This window comes from Malus sylvestris, chromosome 1 (genome assembly GCF_916048215.2).
Source record: "Malus sylvestris chromosome 1, drMalSylv7.2, whole genome shotgun sequence".
Taxonomy (NCBI): Eukaryota; Viridiplantae; Streptophyta; class Magnoliopsida; order Rosales; family Rosaceae; genus Malus; species Malus sylvestris.
Window position 1 is genome coordinate 13,425,909 of NC_062260.1, and position 21,172 is coordinate 13,447,080.

Sequence of the window (21,172 nt, forward strand, 5' to 3'; positions counted from 1 at the left end):
AAGACAATTATTACTATAATATTTCTATTCTTTTCTGTCAAAGTAAACGATGCAATTAGTTAATTTTCTACTTAATTAATAAACTTAATTACTGTAACATGTTTGATTTAATTGAGTAGTTTGTCATCTGTAATTATTTGACCCCTTTTGTTTATTTAAGTATATACTTAATAAACTTTATTGCTGCAAATTGTCCCAGTAGGTCACTGTAGCAGCGTACCTTATCCATCCACTGGGTTAAATAAGGACTGTTGAAATTTAGAGAGACAGAGAGAGAGAGAGATATATATATATATATATAGGTAGGATAAAAATTCTTAGATGGTTTAGGTCAATAATGAAAATTTGGCCATAACGGCGGAGGGTGTTCCATTTTCCAAGATTGATAAAACACGCAACCCCTGACCAGCTTGGTCCATTGTTAGGCCGAAGACCTCATAAACTTTGGAGACTTTTCTTCAAAAATTGGGGAGTCTTTCATGCAATTACGGAGGTGGCGGCATAAAACATGAATTATGAAAGTTAGACACTGCACATTCCACGATAATGTAAACATACATGGTAAGTGCAAAATACATATATATAGTTTTCTTGCCAAACAAATGTTGTCAATTGTTAATATATAAATATATAGACACGAGTTTTCTTGCCAAACAATATATGAGTTGTTATGGTGGCAGAAAACCTATATGAGTTGTTATATGGGCTCTTGTTTGACAGGATGATCTAAATTGACAGTCTAACAACATAAATATTAAATATCTGATAAGATTGAGAAGAAGCTAGATAGCAAGGCCAAGGACTTGTAATTGAAGTTCTCATAGACTTGACTATATAGCATAGAAGTACAGGAGGCCTCCTCAAGGTGGCTTGGAGGATAGCTTGAAGCATAAACATGAAGAGGAACAATGGGAAGCATTTGTATGAGTTGTTGGATGGGACAGGATTGCATCGGCATTTTATAGGAACAAGTTGGAGGCCATTGCAGAAGAGAAGTGCAACAGCTTCTTTAATCTTCTTCCTGTTGTTGCTGCTTTTGTGTGTTGCTGCTTTGTTATCTGCTGGCTGGATTGATACTGTAAGTTCAATGAACTCATAATGCTAGATTATACATAAAGTTTGAATAAGGGAATTCTAGTTTGTCACATAGTGGGTATGTTTATTATCTTCTATATTTTGTTTCCTTAAATAAGACTATTTATAACAAAAATTTTAAACTAAAGAAAAACATATCGAAGGTATTTATCGACCACCTTACTTGAAGTGGATCCATATATTGCAGAGGTGGCCAGAAAATATAGTCTGGAAAATAATAACGCTACTATACATAAGGGCTCGGTCGTTAGACGACTATTGTAGTCTTATCTCTTCTCACTTAGCACGAGTGGAAAAAACTAAGATTTCCGAAGTTTGGTCATCGAAATACAATAATATTTTACTTCCTTATTGTTCAGAGCAATTACAAAGAATCAACTTCAAACTCCAGATGGAGTGTTTAATCTTTTTACTTTTCTAATATTTAATTTTATTTTTTGGTACCTTTGCATTTCACATAAAAGATTCTTTTGTATCAAAATTTTGCTTCATACTAACGTATAAAATATTTTCATCCTTTCTCTCTTTCTCAGAGAAAGTTTATATTTTCAGGTACTTATTCTAACGAATCAATCATACCCACAAAAGAAACCCCAAAAAGAACTGAATTCCCTCTGCAGTGTACCAAAGGAATTAATGTAACACAAACTTGTCCAAGAACCTACCCTACCACACACAACCCCACAAATCCTAACCGTCCATCAAACCTCACATGCCCGTCACACTTCCGATGGATCCATGAAGATCTAAGACCGTGGAAAGGGACGGGAATCACAAGGGACATGATAGAGCGGGCCCGAAAGACTGCACATTTTAGGCTTGTGATCGTGGACGGAAAGGCCTACATAGAGAAGTACAGACAATCCATACAAACTAGGGACATGTTCACGTTATGGGGCATTTTACAGCTTCTAAGGGTTTACCCTGGTAGATTGCCTGACTTGGAGCTCATGTTTGACTGCGATGATCGGCCTGTCGTCCGATCAAAGGACTTTCGGGGGCCTAATGTTGGCCCACCACCGGTGTTTCGATATTGTGCAGACGAGGAGAGCTTGGACATTGTGTTTCCAGATTGGTCCTTTTGGGGCTGGTAAAATTGCTTATGTCTTACTCTTACAAATATTTAGTGTTTTTGCATGTGAAATGCCCTTTGTTTTTTATTCTTTGTTTATTTGAAGGAACCATATGTTACACATGGAATCTTGCAAACTCTTCTTTTAATTTTGGCAGGGCTGAGATCAACATAAAACCATGGAGAAGTTTATTGCCAAGCATAAAAGAAGGCAATAAAAGAACAAAGTGGAAGGACAGGATCCCCTATGCTTACTGGAAAGGTAACCCTCATGTGGCTCCAACCAGAAAGGACCTTCTCAAATGCAATGTCTCAGAAAAAAATGACTGGAATACACGCCTATATATACAGGTAAATTTCTGTATATATACACAAATATAACTTCCTAATGTATTAGTTTGTGTACTTTCTTTTACCCAAATTAATCTCAGAAACTGTTTACTTTCGTACAGATTATAATAGATAACACTGCATATTTCTATTTGTTATTTTAATTTTCAGGATTGGGAGAAAGAATCTAAACAAGGGTACAAGCAATCCAACTTGGAAGACCAGTGCAAGCATAGGTAGTTTTCGATATCTTTTCATTTGAAATTCCATTTATTAACAACTTAAAACTTTCTTCCTTTTTGCTGTGTTGTACTGATATATAGAGCTTAATTTGGTTTGCACAGGTATAAAATTTATGTAGAAGGATGGGCGTGGTCTGTAAGTGAAAAATACATCATGGCATGCAATTCTATGACGCTGTATGTAAAGCCTCGGTACTACGATTTCTTTATGAGAAGCATGACGCCATTGCAGCATTATTGGCCTATTAGGGACAACAGCAAGTGCACTTCTCTTAAGTTCGCGGTGGAATGGGGCAATAATCACACAGACAAGGTTATATATCTATCTATGTCCTAGTAGAACTTCAAGCATACAATGAAATTATATGTATTTTTTGTGAAACAATAGGGCATGTTATGTTGCATACTGTGAATTTGAACTGTAGGTTCATGAAATTAACATTTTTGGTATCTTGTAAATATGGCAGGTGCAGGAAATTGGGGAGGCAGCTAGCAAATTCATACAAGAAGATCTAAAGATGGACTATGTGTACGATTACATGTTTCATGTGCTAAATGAATATGCAAAGCTCTTGCAATTCAAAGCGACTATACCTCCCAGTGCAGTGGAGCTATGCTCAGAAACAATGGCATGTGCTGCAAATGGTACATGGAAGAACTTCATGGTGGAGTCCATGGTGAAGTATCCTAGTGATGAACTGCCATGCACTCTGCCTCCTCCATACGATTCTCCGGCTCTTCGTAATTTTCTTGAGAGAAAGGCTAATTCAACTAGGCAAGTAGAAGTTTGGGAAGATGAATACTGGAAAAGTAGAAATAAAACGCAATAGAACCTTTTCCAATGTCTCCTGTTGTGCATTTTCTATGTGTTCCATAGGCTATGACTTGTAATTTTATGTCCTAGACTTAAATGAAGAGATTTGAACATAAGATTCCAAGTAACTTAGCTGATTAATATCCACTTAAAGTTTTATCCTTACACGATCATTTAGTTGACTGACAGTCTTCACTTTGTTGGAGAATGTTCTGAATTCAAATCTCATGGGCGACAGTTATATCAAACAAGGTTTTATCCTTGATTTTGGCTAAACAACACTCCCCTTAAAGTTGATAGGGAATTTTAAACACACCCTAACAATATTTTCTTCTAGTCTCAAATACGAAAAATCCCAAAGATAAGTTTACACCAAATACCTTGCCACTTAATACTACGATCTAGTGATATTCCTCTTCACTTGTAAGTGAGAGGTCTTAGGTTCGATTCTCTCTAAAGGCAAGGTTCTAAAAGACGCTAGACGCTAGTTGGGGAGTGGGTTGGGGCCTAGCGCCTAGGCAAGGCCTAGGCGAGCTCTTAGGTGGACTAAGTAAATTTAAGTAAATCTATTATATTTCGTTGAAATAAGTGTATGCTTATATTTAAAATATTTATAATTTCACCTTAGACTTCAAAATAGAATGACATATATTATGAAGTTTTGGAACTTAAAGAAAACATGGGTTGTGTGTTCATTTAAGTATGCAACAAGTCTCTTACAATTTATTGAAAAAAATAAAATGCAAAGTGAAAGTTATCTATTTTCTGTCTGAGTGATTCACGACCTAGGCGGGTTTGGACGGGCTAGGCGGGTGCCTAGATGATCTTGGCGGGCACCTCAGCAGGTCTAGGGGTTATTTCTTAATTTTCAAACACCTAGACATTAATCGAGGCGGTGGTAAGCCCATTGTGAGGTTTAACCCACTCCCCTCAACCCACTTAGTGTAGATAAAATCGCATGCTAAAAAAAAAATGTTTGCACCAAATATCTTAAGTGATATTATCCTTTGTTAAGAGAACATAATAAACTCTGACATACACCAATACAGCAAAGGAATGTATCAATCAAATTAAGTTTTAGATCTGAATAAACAGCTGATCTGAAAATAAAGTAATTAATTTAAAATAACTCACACGACTAGGAAAATTGAAAGACAGATCATATGACGAAGTGATGGACCAATGCTCTACAGGAATGTTTAGAGTGCCCGCCCTTTTATGATATCCAAGCTCATCTCACTAGGATCTGTTGCCTGCAACTCCACTTGAATGCCTTCCAACTCCCTCTTGAATCTGTCCTTGGAGCTTGCATAAAGCATCTTACTTCTCACCCTTGATGTATCGGGTGCCCTATATATGTACATCCACAAGAAGCCAATAAAATGGTCTATAGCTTTCATTAATCAATTCTAGAAGTTTTTCTTTACTTTTAAGGAATTTGATTATCAACAATGGGTGTTTGAAGACTACGGTTCTCTTATTAGATATCTATTGCATGTTATGCTTACGAAATGATATCAATTAGAGCCTTAATTCTACCAAGATTCTTCCTAACATCAGTTCAATTTTAACTTTTAGCCTAACAATCATAGTACACAAAATGTCTCGTATGATAAGAAAACATCTCTAATTACGTCATGTTACGCAAATATACACATAATGAACCATACATCACACAAGCAACTTAAGTAAAATCAATTTGTATACTTTTGTCTATTTTTTTTAAGAAAAAAAAATCAATTTTTATACTTACTAACCATGCAATGAAGAATATTTTGCTTTTCTGGCAGTTCTCATTGGTTGTAAAATCAAAATCATAGACGGCATAGCGGCACTCATCGGCAGGCATGGAGGCACTGAAATCATCGTAGCTTTCATCAGGACCTCCAAGCTTCTCTACAATCACCTGTTGTATCTTCTCCTCGATCTTGAACACAATAAATCGGAAATTTCTCTTCGCTTTTAGTTCTAAGAACTTGAGCTTACAATCATCATGCACAGCCATTCCAGAAGCAGCGTTTGCCTACCCATCAATGTCACCGAAAATTAAAATAGTCTAACACCATAATTGATTAGATTTTTGTAAGTCACAGTACAATTTGTTTGGAAATGTGCGGTCTTGGAACAATTTAGCAACATAACATGTCAGACTATATGATAATCATATAACAGTTTAACAACATAACATGTCTGACTATCTAGCTAGCGAGAAAGATGTGTATGTCCCAAACATTATGATCATTGGAAAACAAGATAGATCAAGAGATTTGGAAAATGTTGAATTATGCCTGAAATTTCCCACATTAATGGGTCCAAAGAAAATGAGAACAGTTCCATAGCATCACAATTCGGAGGTAGAAAAAGATTTGATATGTGATAATATTAAGAAAACAAATCATCACAGATCTTCTACTCTAGCCAATAACTTTTATGATTTAATCACGCATGCATTTCCATAATTATGTTACCTTCACAGAAAAAAAAAAAAAAAAAATTAGCTGGAGAGGAGCATGCTTACCATGTTGATCTTCTATAGGAGATGAACCTTGTGCAATGAGAAAAGAAAATGCAGATAAAAGAGAAAGGTGCGACAGATATGCAAAAATCTCTGATTTTGATTACTGCATGAGAAAGTGAGTTTGGAAGGAAAAGAAAGGCAGGGGAGAAGAGATTTTTGTGGGAGAAAATGGGGGTCGGTATTTTCTTGGGAGTTTATTTTTATCTTAATTAGTTAGGCTGATTACGTCAAATAAATTCATGTTGCCACGTTAAAGGGAGCATTTGGATGCCTTTTTGGCCAATAATTAAATGTGATTAAGATTTATAATCAAAGGGTTACATTGTTTGGGCGTTTTGACCATGTTTTCATCTCCCATATTAAGATTTCTGGAACCTTGGTCTTCCATGTACTTCGCAATTCAGTTATGTTTTTAGAGGTGGCCAATATGGGGATCCAACTAGGGTTTGAAGCTGCATGAGTCATGAGTTATTAACTTAAGGATAAACTACACAAAAATACCTTAACTATGAGTTGAATCACAATTTCATACATCATGTTTTAAAAGTTACAATGTCATACCTCATTTTACGAATTTATTGCAATGTCAAACCGTAGTCAGTTTTTCTCTCAATTTCTTTGTTAAATGCTGACGTGACTTGAGATGGAACCCACTCCCTAGCCCAATTGGATTAAAAATTTAATTAAATATAAAAAAAATTAAAAAAAAATCATTTAAATATTTTTATAAAATTGTGGAACATCATCAGCCTCACCCTTTTCCCCGACGACATCGGCCTCGCAGCCACTCCTTCGACTCCCCTTCCCTCGGTTGCTCTCCTACCTTCACCACCACCTACCTTCACCTCCTTCATACATATATTTCCCTTGTTCCCAGTGTTATTTCCGTCAAACAACATGTAACGACCCCTTCTCTCTTCATTTTCCCTAAATCCTCTCCACACTTGCAGCCCACAAAGTCTCAACGGAAAGTAGCTCCGTCCACCGTGGAAAACGGCTACTCGGCTGAAAAACTCGACCAGCTGCTCCTCTCCTCCGCCATCTGCAACAGCGAGGATGTGGGCCCCTTGTTCTGCAAGGCCTTCACTTCCTGGAAGCCCAAGTTGTGCTCCAGCATCTCTAACACTTCTCCCGATCCAAGTAGTCAGAAATCGAGGAGGTTTGCAAGGTCCATTACCAAGAATCCCCTCCCTCCGTTGCTCTTTAACTTCACTCCAATTAGTTGATCCAAAGCATTTATTATCACACATGTTTAATTTGACCTCCTAATTCCATCTTAATTAGACCTACTTAACTAATTTCTATGGGTTTAATTGTGTGGGTTCTAGTAATTTCTGTGGGTTAAAGTAATTGTCTTGGGTTATCAAAACAAAATTGAGGTTGAGATCGAAAACACACTAGCCGACTCTAATCATATTTATCCAGTCCCCATCATTATGTGTCCATTTTTTTTTGTTTAGGGTTAGTTTCCTCTGCAATTTTCCGTCGAAATGGGCCGGAGTGGAAAAGATTTTCTTGTCTACGACATGCTTTTCAAGATTGGGGGAGTATCGGATTTTTGGGGCTGGGTCTTGGCGTAGGCTTTGAGGGTTAAATCTCTGAAGAAGAGGGTCATCTCGTTGTTGACGACGACGTCGTAGAACCCGGATTAGGGTTTGGGTCCGGAACCGAACTGAGTTTTAGAGAGGTATCAGAAGAGGGAATGTTGGGGGAGAGCTTCTTGGAGTCGTTCTTCTTCCAAAAGAGAAAGGGCTTGATGCGGAGGTGGAAGGAAGGGGAGGAGAGCCACATAGGGAGGGGGAGTCGAAGGAGTGGCCGAGGTCGATGCCTTCGGGAGGATTGGGGAAGAAGGGTGAGGGTGATGGTGATGGGTTTGTAGGATGTGGGTCCTACATTTTTTATAAAAATAGTTAAATGATTTTATTTTAAATTTTGGGTAAATTACATTTTATCCGTTCAGGTTTGTGATCGATTTTAATTTCTTACAACATTTTTAAAACATTTCAATTTCATACATTTACTTATCATTGCCGAATCTGTACATGGCATGTAGGGTGTTTGTGATGGAGGCGAAATTGCCGGTTCTGGAGCACCAGGTGAGGGTGCGCACAATAAGGGGTGGAGTGGAGTGGAGGGGGGGTTGCAGGGGTTGTGGGGGTAGGGTGGGGGGGGGGTTGTGGGGGTAGGGTTGGGGGGGGGGGGTTGTGGGGGAGGTGGGGGAGGGGTGGGATGGGATGGGGTGGGTTTTTGGATGGGAAAGGAGGTGCACATATTTGGCAGCCATATCAATACTTAATGGTTTATTTAACAGATTTTCTAATGGATGTATGAAATTGAAATAAAATGATAAGTAAATATATGAAATTGAAATGTTTTAAAGATGTTGTAAGAAATTGAAATCGACCCTAAACTTGAGGGGGTAAAATGTAATTTACCCTTAAATTTTTTAATCTAATTGGACTAGGAAGTGGGCTCTAACATTGCAATAAATTCGTAAAATGATGTATGACATTGTAATTTTTAAAACATGAGGTATGAAATTGTGGTTCAACCCATAATAGTTTTGTGTAATTTACCTTAACTTTAATTTTAAGGCACTTGCATATGATAGCCATTTCACCTGGGGCTATGACTATGTGGATTGAGGTGAGACTTTTCATGTACCTAGAAAGAGTTGAGTATTTTAGTTTTTTTTTGTCAATTAGTTTTATGATGAGATCATATATTTTTGGAATCAGGCAGTTGCTTCATATGTAAAGTCTAATGGCAAGTGCGCGTCACCTAGCTAATACATGTTGTTTATATGTTTGGCTTGTGCATCATCACACGTGAGAAGGAGTGTAAAGATGTAGAATGTGATCTCACATTGAAAAGCATGCACTTAGGATAGAAATAAGAAGTTAGGCTAGGTATTTCCTTATTTATAATTGGCTTAAGGGCTTGTGTCAAAACCACTCAAGTTTCTTTAAGGGCTTGTCATAAAACCAAACAAGCTACTAATTGATCATAGAATTGAAGATGGAATGCAGGTATAACTTTTCATCCACTCATGTGTACATGTTATTAGATAGCCAATAAAAACCTCACATTCGAGCAATATATTTTGACAAAATCAACGATCTTGATTGACAATCTAATAATATAAAATATTTGGATGTAAAATTTACTGATGATATCATTTACAGACATGTATGATTACTTTTCTTAACATTATTGGGTTTTGAATATGATTATATGTCATGAACTCGAGATATAGATTCATTTGATTTTTAGCTACTGAAGTTAAAGAGGCACTATTTACATCTCGCGAATATACTAATAGGCCAACGATCAAGAACAATTCTCCCCAGTATGACATTACTACCTCATATAAAATTGTTCAGGTTCTTTGACGTTCTCCTTAAGCAAGGCAGCTACAAAGATAGGTGTTCAATAAAATACCTAAAAGAGATGGAGACGAGCAAGGGAAACAAGAAAAAGTGGTATGCATGCTTCATCTTGATTCTAGTAGGCAAAATTCTTGAATCCTGCACTACTATATATAGTATTTAGATTTATCTTATAGTTATATGATTCGTATGGAATTTATTTTGCTCTCTATGTAGATTGAAAGTTAATTACAACCTCACCCAAAGATCAAATAGAAGCCCACAAACTTAGCTTTAAAAATCTTCAGGTTTCAGCCCATCTTAAAATTATTCAAAGCTGTGCAATGTCTAGCAAAGCCCGTACGTATGAGTTTAAAGGAATCACATTAGAAAAATGATCAACTTTAGAACGTGAAGCTTTGTGGCATGCATGATTATCACTTTCATGAAATTAATATATATAATAAGAGATCCAACTTTTCTGAACACATTTAATTATTAAGATGCAGATGGCTAATTTTTTATTAGCAAATCCAGAAACCTCCCTATGGGTGTTAAGGCTAATCGAACTATTTTTGTGATAGTTAATGGTGTCATCTGAGTCATTCTTAGGAATATTTTTTTGTTCATTATTTTCAAGTGATGATGATGCTTCGTATTCTATTTATCACTGCTAGATCTGTGTAGTGAATAGACATAAATCTCAAAATTTAAACTTATCCAATAATGATAGATAGATTGGTGAGCACTATCACTACTTGAGGGTGAGATGCAAATTTATGCCGTCTCTTCCTTTGATAAAATGTACCTGCAAAACAATAACACGCAAGATTAATGCCAAAAACCTCACGTGCCCTCAATGAGTTAGAGGGGGTTTTGGCCGAAGAATCTACAATGCCAAAGTTAGAATTTTGAAAAAGAATGTATTTTGGAGTTTTTTTTTTTTTTTTTTTTTTTTTTGGAAGAGATGTATTTTGGAGTTTGTGGATAGCAAATAGCCTAGTATTTTAGTGTGATAAGATGTGTATTTATAGGAGGGTGACCATCCCTTTGGGTGGAGAGTGGCCGGCCATATATGGTGGTAATTGGAGAATAACTGCAAGATATTATGTGAAATATTATCTTGCAATTAACATGACAATTATTCTTAATTTAAGTAGAAACTTTTGAGAGTTACCTTTTGAATAAAATCAGTAAGGGATTGATGAGGAGTGATGAGAGGATTATAAAATAAATTTCATATTGATTACCCTTGATTCTTCCTTTATTGAACCGTTATTGTCCGTTGTATGCCCATGAGAATCCTGATATAACGCGAAGGTAATTTGATCTTTTTTACTCAAAAGCTTACGTGTCACCTTTATAATTTTTTGCTCCACATGGTGGTGACAAAAAGACATTCTAATACTTGCAAATACTGCTCTCGCATGATAATCAATATACAATTAGACATTGGTATTTGCAAATACTTGCAAATACTGCGCATAATATGTTCATTTGATTTTTTTTTTTTTTAACATTGGAATTTTCTAAACAAGTTATAAGGTTGCAGTGCTTTCCGATCACCATAAAAATGATTTTTGTGACCATTCTGCGGGCCCTCATTGATCGATTAATACCAAATATCTCTATGTACAAAAGGTTAAAAGTGTTGCCGCCTATTTTATTAAAGGAAGATGGACAGGCAAGAGGAATTATGTGTTATATTTTATGTTTTATGCATTTATTTATAGTAAATTAGATACGACTCTTTGCCATAGAAGTAATACAATTATAAGATATAGGATCTTCTAGTATCCTAAATACAATCTATTAGTAATTCACATAATCACATGTGCTATAATTAATTTAACAACACTTTCTCTTGAGTGTATAAATACTTAAGTAGATGGTGCATTAGATCTTCAGACAAATGTAAAAGCAGTTGAAGAAGTCGTCTTGTCTAGTCTGCACAAGTAGCAAACGTGAGTCTCTAATGAGTAATGCATGTAGGAGTAAGTCTCACCAAAAACTGGCTATGGTAAAACCTAATACGACAAACCCATAGTTTAAGGAAAAAAGATGAGTTCATGCAACATTTCGATACTTAACATCTTTAGGATGTAAGTAGTAGAACAAGCACATGAGGGTATGACCATTCTGAAGGGAAAATGAGTACATTAAAAGGTCAAGTGAGTATACTTTAGGATACTCCCCATGAGTTTGACAAAACTCCCCTTGAGAACTACAAGTATTGCAAATGAGATACTTACATATATCTATTCCTCGAACAAGCTTTTGGAAGGTTGACTTTGGTGATGACTTTGTGAAGATGTCGGCAAGGTTGTCTTGGGATCGAATTTGCCCGACTTCAATCTTCTAATACTTTGCTAATGTGAGAAGGGTGCAATATGATTGGTGTTGACTTGTTAAAGTATTATGTTTTGGTCTGGTCAATACATGTGCCGTTGTCTTAATTGTTATCTTTATAATTTAAATTTTTATTTTTTAATCAACCACTATAATATTAGACGCTCAAATTTCAGATCTCTATCAAACCTTATTTATAGTTTTCAGATCAGACGCTATCAACCACCAGTTCTTGTCTAATTCGCTTGTGTCAAAGATTTTTTAGCCCTATACTATGGAGACGAAGAGCTTCCTTTCTCGAGATGTGGAGGTGCGAGAAGGAAAGGAGAAAACCGGATTTCTCCTTTTTCCTCTGAAAAAGAACGCCGACTAGCTCGACACTATTGCCGATGCTACTGTGATAGGACTAGAGGATGAAACAGTGCAAAAAATATAGAGAAAAAGGGAAAAAGGAATAAACTAAAACATCTTGATTTCATTCATACCTTTCCCAAATGGTGAAATGGGGCTTATATACAACCATAGAGGGGGAAGTGCTCACAATTGGAACACATCTCCACTTACCCTACCGTTGGATAAAACCAACTCTTACAAGGAAAAGACAAAATACCATAAAGGAAGGGACCAACAGTTGTCCAATATCCTAATATTCTAACAATTCTGCCCCCTAAAAATGAGCTTGTCGTCAAGCTTTGAAGTTGGGAAATCGTTCGAGAATGGTGTCAGCATCCTCCCAAGTAGCATCATGTTTCGGTAAACCCATCCATTTGATCAGCCATCGCGTGACAGCATGGTTCCTCGCTTAAATATGCCTCACTGCAGAATTGTTTCTGGGGTCCAAGTCATAAGTCCCTTGTTGGACATAGGAGGAAGCACAGAGGAATCAACCACATTACAGCCCAACTTAGGCTTAAGGAGTGAAACATGGAAGGTGGGGTGTATGCGAGAGTCGAGAGGCAAGTCCAAGGTGTAGACAACCTTCCCAACACGAGCAAGAATCTTGTAAGGGCCGTAGAACCTGGGTGCCAATTTGGGGCAATTGTTATGATTGACTGAAGATTGGCGATAAGGTTGTAGGCAGAGGAAGACCCAATCTCCCACTGTGAACTCGCGCTCCAAGCGTTTTTTTGTTAGCATAGTGGCACATTCGATCTTGAGCGAGCTGCAGATTTTCCCGAAGGAGGCGGAGTAAGGCATCTCGGTCACGAAGGGTTGTATCCACTAGATGGACTAGGGAAGACCCGGGTAAGTACGAGGAGACTCGCAGAGGGGGATATCCATAGACTGGCTCAAAATGGGTCATTTGAGTGGCCGAATGAAAGGTGGTGTTGTACCACCATTCCGCCCACGGTAGCTAAACAACCCAAGAACTCGGTTTATCACCCACGAAGCTACGCAAGTAGTGTTCTAGGGTGCGGTTCAAAACCTCTGCTTGGCCATCCGACTGGGGGTGGTGAAAATGGGGTCATGGTCACTGATGATTGTTTTGGGCATGCCATGGAGGTGAAACACCTCACGGAGGAAAATATTAGCCATTTTTACTGCCGAATAAGTGTGTTTGATGGCGAGAAAGTGTGCATACTTGATAAGGTGATCGACGACCACTAAGATGGCATTGCGGGCCTGGGAATAGGGAAGTCCTTCAATAAAATCCATAGCGATGTTTGTCCAAATTTAAGAGGGAATAGGAAGTGGTTACAACAACCCCAATGGTTTAATGGACTCGTAATTGGTGCGCTGGCAGGTATCATAGCAAGAAACAAAGGATTTAACTGCCTTTTTTAAACTAGGCGAATTGAAATTACGACGAACTCGTTTGTAAGTACGGAGGAACATCGAGTGTCCTGCAGTGGGAGAAGAGTGGAATTCATGTAAGATGTGAGTACGCCAAGGAGAAGAAGCCACCACAAAAATGCCATCTCTGTAATAAAGAAGATCTCCTCGAAGAGAGAAATAGGATCTCGTCGGTCTGGAGTTCTGTAGTGCTTGGAGGATGGCAGAAGCCTTCGGGTTCTGTGTGTATTTGACTTGGATCTTTGAGATGCTATCGAAGATAGGTTGGGAAAGACCAATAAGGGCCAAGCACTCATGTTTCCAGGACAAGGCATCGGCAACTGAGTTCGTAGAACCCAAGTGATATTCAAGTGTATAGTTGTAGCCCAATAATTTAAAGAGCCATTTTTATTGAGTGGGCATTATGATCTACTGGTTGGGAAAGTACTTCAAGGTTTGGTGGTCTGTCATAATTTTGAATGGGTCCCCGAGCAAATAAGGGCCCCACTTTTGTACTACGAACACAATGGCCATCATCTCTCTATCATAGACTGATAAAGTTTTATGTTTCTCCGCTAAAGGCTTACTGAGGAAAACAATGAGGTGTTGGTTTTGGGAGAGGACAACCCTAATACCGGCGTCGGACACGTCACATTCGATGGTGAATGGCTGGGTGAAGTTAGGGAGGGCCAACACCGGGGTGGAGGACATGGCACGCTTGAGAGCTGAAAAAGCATGAGTTGTCGTATGAGACCACTGTAAATTATCTTTCTTCAATAGCTCGGTGAGTGGGTAGGCGAGTAAACCGAAGTGACGCACAAATTTGCGGTAGTAGCCTACAAGGCCTAAAAATCCCCTTAATCTCTTGAGGGTGCGAGGCTGAGGCCAATCCAAAATACACTACACCTTGTGAGAGTCGACTGCTACTCTCTCGGTCGAGGTGATGTGTCCCAGATAGGCTACTGTGGTTTGTCCAAAAGAGCATTTGGAAGCCTTAAGTTTCAAGTTGTGAGCATGCAGGACCTCAAACATCGAAACCAAATGTGTGAGGTGAGTTTGCAAGGTCGGACTAAAGATGAGAATATCGTCAATGTAAACCAGGACAAACTTCCAGAGAAAGGGCTTAAAGATAGAATTCATTAAGGCCTGAAAAGTGGAAGGGGCGTTGCAGAGCCCGAATGACATCACAAAAAATTCAAAGTGTCTGTCATGTGTTCGAAACGCTGTTTTAGGAATGTCGGGCTTATACATTCGGATTTGGTGAAAACCTGATCGGATGTCCAATTTGGAGAAGACTAACCTGATTGAGTCCGCGATAGTTCACACAAAGCCACCAAGATTTGTCAACCTTGTGGACCAATAAAGTAGGTGAAGAAATGGGGCTCGAGCTAGGGCGAATGATGTCGGCAGTGAGCATGTCTTCCACCTGACGTTCAATCTCTGTTTTCTGAGCATGGGCATAGCGATACAGACGAATATTCACTGAATGGGTGTCAGGCAATAAGGTGATGCGATGGTCAGTTGGCTGTGTGGGAGAGAGGCCCGTGGGAGGATCAAAAAGGTCTAAATACATATGCAGAATCGGTTCGATATGTAGTGGGGTAACAGGGGCGCCTTCAAGAGGGGAATGAGAGTGAATCAGGGAGGCTACCAAGGGACTTAAAATCACTTGTGAAGAAACGAAGAAGGGTGAAGTATTTGTGGCGCATAGGCCCACTTGTTTATAGATGGTGCCATTGATTTGGAATTCCATGATTTTGTTCTTGAAGTGCCAGCCAATATACCCTAAGGTTTCCAACCATTCAGCCCTCAGAACTAAGTCGCACCCCACAATGGGCAAGAGCCATATATCCAAAGAAAAAACATAATTCTGCAACTGTACCGAGACATTGTAGGCAAGCTCTTGTGTGTGACAAATATGGCCATTAGCAACTGCAATAGGTTCGATGTGGGAGGTGTCGATGCGAAGGCCGAGGTGGAGCGCTACGGAGGGGTTGAGAAAGTTGAAATCGGCCTCGGAGTCCATAAAAACCCGAATAGGCAATGTCCCAATGTGACCCACCAAGTGTATAGCCTGACCACGAGTGTGCTTGGGAGAAGCCAACTCGTTGAGAGTGATAGGGATGAGATCCTCCCACGGAACTTCATCAGGCGCCAGCAGAAGATAGTCAGGAGGTGTCTAAGTGGCGACCTCGAAGATTGCAGCGGCGTCTAAAAGCAACAGGTGAGGGTGGCACATGTATGGCCTGGGTAGTATTTATCTGGATAATAAAGGCATTAGCCGCGGGCACGGCGTTCCTGAACTTCCATATGGGAGATGCGCAGTGGTGGCCTGACCGTAGAAGGCGGAGCTGGTTTGGGAGATGAGGTGGATGAGACGACGATGAAGCAGGTTGTGTGGAGGAGGTTCGGGTGGGGAATGGGCAAAACAGACCCCTACAACATTGGTACTTATTGTCGTAAATACGAGCCAGTTCAATGGACGGGCCAAAGAGGAATGAGCCTGTGCTAAGACGTCATCCTGAAGTTCAAATTTCAGCCCATAAACCCCTAGGAGTTGAGAATCATACCAACCTTGGGCCCATTATGACAAACAGATGAAATAATTGATGTAGGCCTCTAGTGGGCCTTTCTGAGATACATGGGAAAATGACATGTTGAAGTCTAGTTGGTCGCCCAACCCAAACTGTTGGAGAAGAGATTTGGTAAAGGTGGTGCAAAGCCTAGACCCAATATGCAACTTGTACCATTTGAACCAAAAGGCAGAATCACCAGTAAAATGGAGGCCCGCGATGGTGACCTGGTTGACGGTGTCGACCATGTGGTAATCCATATACTTATTTGCGAGGGCAAGCCATCTGTACTGGCCATCGTCGAAGAATCGGAAGAGCTCAATCTTCATGTGTTTTGGGCTGTTGAAGGTAAGTGGTGGCCCTTGATGGAAGGGCGGCTATTAGGGAAGGTGAAATGAAGAGGATGGAAGGTGAGGACGGAGGGTGGTGGTAGAGGTTGAGTGGATAGAGGACGATTGTAGGTAACCAGTGATTAGGGTATAAGGGAGAGATGGTGAGCGGGAGTAATAGGTGCCCCATGTTGGAGGAGGAACAATGGAAATAGGTTGGAAAGGTGGGGGCAACAGAGTGGATGTGGAACCCAGGGGATGTGAAGGGAATTGATTGAGATTTGGGAATGAGTGGTGGATGGGGGTGGGTGTTGCTTGGAGGCACGGATCTCCTCCATTAAGTGGTTATAGACTAGGCTAATATTAGCTAAGGAAGCTTGAATGTCCGTCAGATTCGATTGGAATGATTCTTGGCCAGTGGCTAATAAAGACATCGAGTCGTGAAACCCATTAAGCTGCTTTTGCCCATAGACGTCGGCCACCACCATAGAGGCTTTGCTTTTGCCCATGGATGGTAGCAACCTGTTGCTGATACCAGATGATAGGACCAGAGGATGAAATAGTGCAGAAAATATAGAGAAAAGGGAAAAAGGAATAAACTAAAACATCTTAATTTCATTCATACCTTTCCCAAATGGTGAAAGGGGGCTTATATATAACCCTAGAGGGGGAAGTGCTCACAATTGGAACACATCTCCACTTACCCTACTGTTGGATAAAACCAACTCTTATAAGGAAAAGACAAAATACCATAAAGGAATGGACCAACAGCTATCCAATGTCCTAATATCCTAACATACTGCTCCTCTGTGTACGACGGCATTTGGGTTTCTTGTTTTTAGTTTAAAGTTTTGGTATTTGTTGATATTTTTGGGTTTTTGAGGTTGGTTTTGATGGTGGGTTGTGTTTGGTTTTTGCAGAATCTAACAACTGCGGAGGTGCGGCGGTTTCTAGGACTGTTGGAGCGGTGGCGTCGCAGCGGAAAATCTGGGTGGATGAGTTTTTGAATTCAGAGAATGAGAAATCTGATTATGGCTGAAGAGTAAATTATTGTCAAGTTTAAGTCTTTGATTTTATTCTTATTTTTTGTGGGATTAAATTTTCATAAGACTAATCAAAGTTTTAAGTCCTTGGTTATGGTAACTTGTTGAGTTGATGAAGAAAATTGTTGGGTTGCTAAATTGGGTGGGATTAATTTATCATTGTCTAATGAATTGTGAGGAAATTAATTCTTGGGCATTGATTTAAACAAATTGCATAATGGGAGTTTAGTGTTCCTGCATAACTATGTTTGAATTATAAAAGCAAAAGAACAAACTCGAGAGTCTGCTACACGTGGAGTAAGTTTCTTTATGTTTTGTTATACTGCCACATTGAACTCCAGATCAGGGTTCTTTATATTGCCACAGTGAATTCTAGGATCATGTTGTAGAGAAAGGTTCTGGTTGGAAGAGTTGTGACATATGGTATTGCTATCTTTCTTATTTGAAATGTGTAAATGATATTTCTATCATGGCGTACATGACTAGTTGACTACCTAAGTGTTATCTGGAGAAGGAGAATTAAAGATGGTTCCTTTGCTGGATGTTGAACAAGAGTTGGTATGTACTGTATCTGATGCTAAATGAAGTTTCAATGTTCCTTGACTCTTTGGTCCTTATAATTTCAGGTGCTGCTAGAGATTGCTTACCAGTTACTGTTAGAGCCAATCAAATGTCAAGTATATAATATATAACAATTTGCACAGTTTATTTCTATTGAAAAATTCAACAACAGATACAATATATCAAAATATAAACACATAATGAAATTGCATATAAAATCACAAATCACTGACTTGTTCTTTGAAGATAAAGGCTTGTAGAAGCAATCTCCTAAGATAGAAATTCGTCCCTACACCAATGCAACAGTTCAATAGACGTCTATCTTGCAGGATACAACTATCTAACCCAAGTTCTTGCACTCGAACTTGGATTCTTGGCGAATTGGTTGTGGTGTTTCTCTGTGAATTATGAAAAGGAAGCAATGGAATTGTTGTATTGGTTTCTGATTTGACAGCCATATATATAATGGCGTAATGGAGTAGTTAAAGCCGTTTATGTTTATCTTTAAGAACGGTTGTAACTGTTCACATGATCAGTTTTATCCTTTCGGAAAAAACTGAGTGCAAAAATAAAAAACGTAAAAATGATACTTGGGTTTTTCGTCCATCTGAGCCCCAAGGCCCAAGGTCCATCTTTGACATTTAATATATACACCCAAACCCTCCAAGTTTAGGCCCAAGGTCCATGGCTTTGGCCCAATTCTTTTTAAACTATAAGTGAGTGAACTCACTTATAAAGGTGACTTTCAAAAAGGTTTTGGGCGATGTGGGATTGGGAGTCCCCCACAAGTTCCAACAATAGCCCACATTTTCTATTCAAACTCTAGCAATACCCCATATTTGAATAGAAAATAAGATACTAACTAAATTAGTAACGTCTGTCTAGAGAACTTATATATGATACGCATCGGGATAGGTGTCTTTTGGACTTGAACCTTCTTTAGTGAGTACTTATTGGATTTACCTAATGAAATAGTGAATTTAATATCTTGAACTGATCATTCTTAGTAGTAAATCGAAACAATAAGTATCACATATATCACATCGTGACACACTTCAATTCATACGGTTGTATTCATTTTGGTCCTGAACATATCCTGATTTCATGAGACCTTTAGAGAATTGTAGCCATACCAATTCTCAAAGATGCGACCCTACATCAATCTTGCTGATACACAAAATCAGTGGGGACTTTGGTACAATAGAAAATGTTAAGTTTGTGACCTTCGCTAGATTGCTCCGGTCACTAGTATGGATAGGTATGTAAATGGACAGAAATAGGGAAGCAAACACAAGATGTACGTGGTTCACCCAGATTGGCTACGTCCATAGAGTAGAGGAGTTCTCATTAATTGTGAAGGGTTTACACAAGTATAAAGGTTCAAGCTCTCCTTTAGTGAGTTCTAGTGAATGATTTAGTACAAATGACATTAGGCAATATTGTGAGAGAATGATCTCCTTTTATAGAAGAGAGTCTTTAGCTTTGTTCTGACTTTGACACGTGTTGTGTTGTGATTGGCCTCTGATGTTGACACGTGTCGCGCTATGATTGGCCTATGATGTCGACATGTGTCGTGCTGTGATTGGCCTCCTGGTTGGAGGCAAACTCTTATGGATCCTTGATGGTATAACGTTGACCGGTGCTCAGTAATTTCGGGATTGGTCAAGTATGGTACAAATAATGTTCCCTTAAGTTCCTAAGTGAGGGAAGCTGCTCGGTTGGGGACTTATAAGATCCAAGCTGCTGAGTAATCGTGAAACTTTTAAGTACCGAACTGTGGTATCATTTTCACTTGCCTTATCTGTCTCATAGGTAGATGTGGCATCTTTTCTAGAAGTACTTTTCATCCATCCAGGGGTGGTATCTTTAACCGGTGGAGATGCACAAGGTAATGTATCAATTTCACTTGAAGCTTACTTGTAGTTTCGGGCTTGATCAAGCACGATACAAACCCTATAGTAGAAGTCCCCCAAGTCTCTGAGCGAGGAGATCTACTGAAAGAGGTGACATACAAGGTAAGCAATCAGAGTTCCAAGTAGTCAATCTTAGATTGAAAGTTTGATCTCATGTTCTGGCTGATATCTCATTCTCCTTATTCTGTAGACATCAATAAGGACAAAGAAAAGGACATGAAGAAGAGATAATATGAGATACTTTTGCTTTTGAAGAAGTAACTTTCCACAGGCTCATTCTTGAACTGGGCTGGAGGGTTTTCTGGTTTCCTCCAGAATATAAGGCCGACTCAAGAATTTGAGGGTCAAAACAAGTCCATCAAATCAAAAGTTTGTTCGACCTTGATGATATGGGATACTTTTGCTTTTGAAGAAGTAATAGGTGAATCAGCACGTGTTCTGTTGCGCTTGTCTCCACATGCTTCCTTGTATCCTTTTCACTTGCCCTATCTGTTCCTTAAGCAGATGTGGTATCTTCTCTGGAAGCATAAGATGTTGAAGATGAGTACTCGAGAGCAATGCTAGGTAAGTAATCAGGCAAGGGGTTCAAGGCAGTCAGTTCCTGACTGGACGCTTGTTTCCAAGTGTTGAATGATTGCTCTCTTTCTCATTATCTTGCAGGTAAGAGCAAGGGCAAAGGAAAAGACAGGGAAAAAGCATGATATAGGATACTCTTGCTTTTGACCTTGATGATATGAGATACTCTTGCTCTGGTGTGGCTAGTTTGCAGAGGTATTATTGGAAGGGGGAAGAAAGCTGAGTATTTCGAGAGGCTTTGTTGGGAGTGCCTTCTCAGATATGAGGAAGGGTTGAGCATTTTTGCAGGTCTGCATGTCCGTGGAGGATGAAGGTCGACATATATAGGAGTTTCCCCAACAACAAGTGGTAATGCTATTCCTTTACCTTTCTTGGTCATAGCAATGTAGTGGGAGCTGCAAGCTTCACTTGTTTTAACTTTGTTAGAGCACGTTGAAAAAGTGGTCTGTGGTATCCGGAGAGCTGATGTTGCGTGTGAAGATTGCAGACAAGCTTTATCCAAGGAAATCTAGCTCTCGAAGCTCGGAGAGTGGTGCCCTTTCGATTTTTGAACAAGCAATCCTATTTGGGATCTGGCTCTCGGGATTTGGAGAGCGGTGCCTCTTCGATTTTTTAG

At 39.2% G+C, this 21,172-nt stretch overlaps 3 protein-coding genes across 3 annotated transcripts in view; 2 read left to right on the top strand and 1 right to left on the bottom strand.

The window, feature by feature from the left end:
* Positions 1 to 21,172, top strand: part of LOC126631659 (tRNA-specific adenosine deaminase TAD1-like) — a 92,397-nt gene that overhangs the window by 8,081 nt on the left and 63,144 nt on the right. The gene's annotated exons all lie outside the window — the stretch shown is intronic.
* LOC126631582 (uncharacterized) lies at positions 607 to 3,669 on the top strand. The gene is made up of 6 exons (XM_050301705.1): positions 607 to 1,078; positions 1,629 to 2,185; positions 2,326 to 2,518; positions 2,669 to 2,733; positions 2,842 to 3,052; positions 3,207 to 3,669. The coding sequence occupies exons 1-6, from the start codon at positions 896 to 898 to the stop codon at positions 3,567 to 3,569; spliced, it is 1,572 nt and encodes a 523-aa protein (XP_050157662.1). The 5' UTR covers positions 607 to 895; the 3' UTR covers positions 3,570 to 3,669.
* On the bottom strand, positions 4,529 to 6,330 carry LOC126631862 (actin-depolymerizing factor 1-like). Its single transcript, XM_050302056.1, has 3 exons — positions 6,072 to 6,330; positions 5,311 to 5,576; positions 4,529 to 4,903 (listed from the first exon to the last, which is right to left on the bottom strand). Exons 1-3 carry the CDS (start codon positions 6,072 to 6,074, stop codon positions 4,753 to 4,755), a joined length of 420 nt encoding a protein of 139 aa, XP_050158013.1. The 5' UTR covers positions 6,075 to 6,330; the 3' UTR covers positions 4,529 to 4,752.

What these genes read in the sequence shown, in the direction of transcription:
- LOC126631862 (XM_050302056.1), bottom strand. An exon ending in AAAATATTCTTCATTGCATG is followed by an intron (nt 4,904 to 5,310) that starts GTTAGTAAGTAT and finishes GTACATATATAG; the next exon opens with GGCACCCGATACATCAAGGG.
- LOC126631582 (XM_050301705.1), top strand. Translation starts at nt 896, where the DNA reads ATGAAGAGGAACAATGGGAAGCATTTGTATGAGTTGTTGGATGGGACA. An exon ending in GATTGGTCCTTTTGGGGCTG is followed by an intron (nt 2,186 to 2,325) that starts GTAAAATTGCTT and finishes TAATTTTGGCAG; the next exon opens with GGCTGAGATCAACATAAAAC. An exon ending in GCAATAATCACACAGACAAG is followed by an intron (nt 3,053 to 3,206) that starts GTTATATATCTA and finishes TAAATATGGCAG; the next exon opens with GTGCAGGAAATTGGGGAGGC.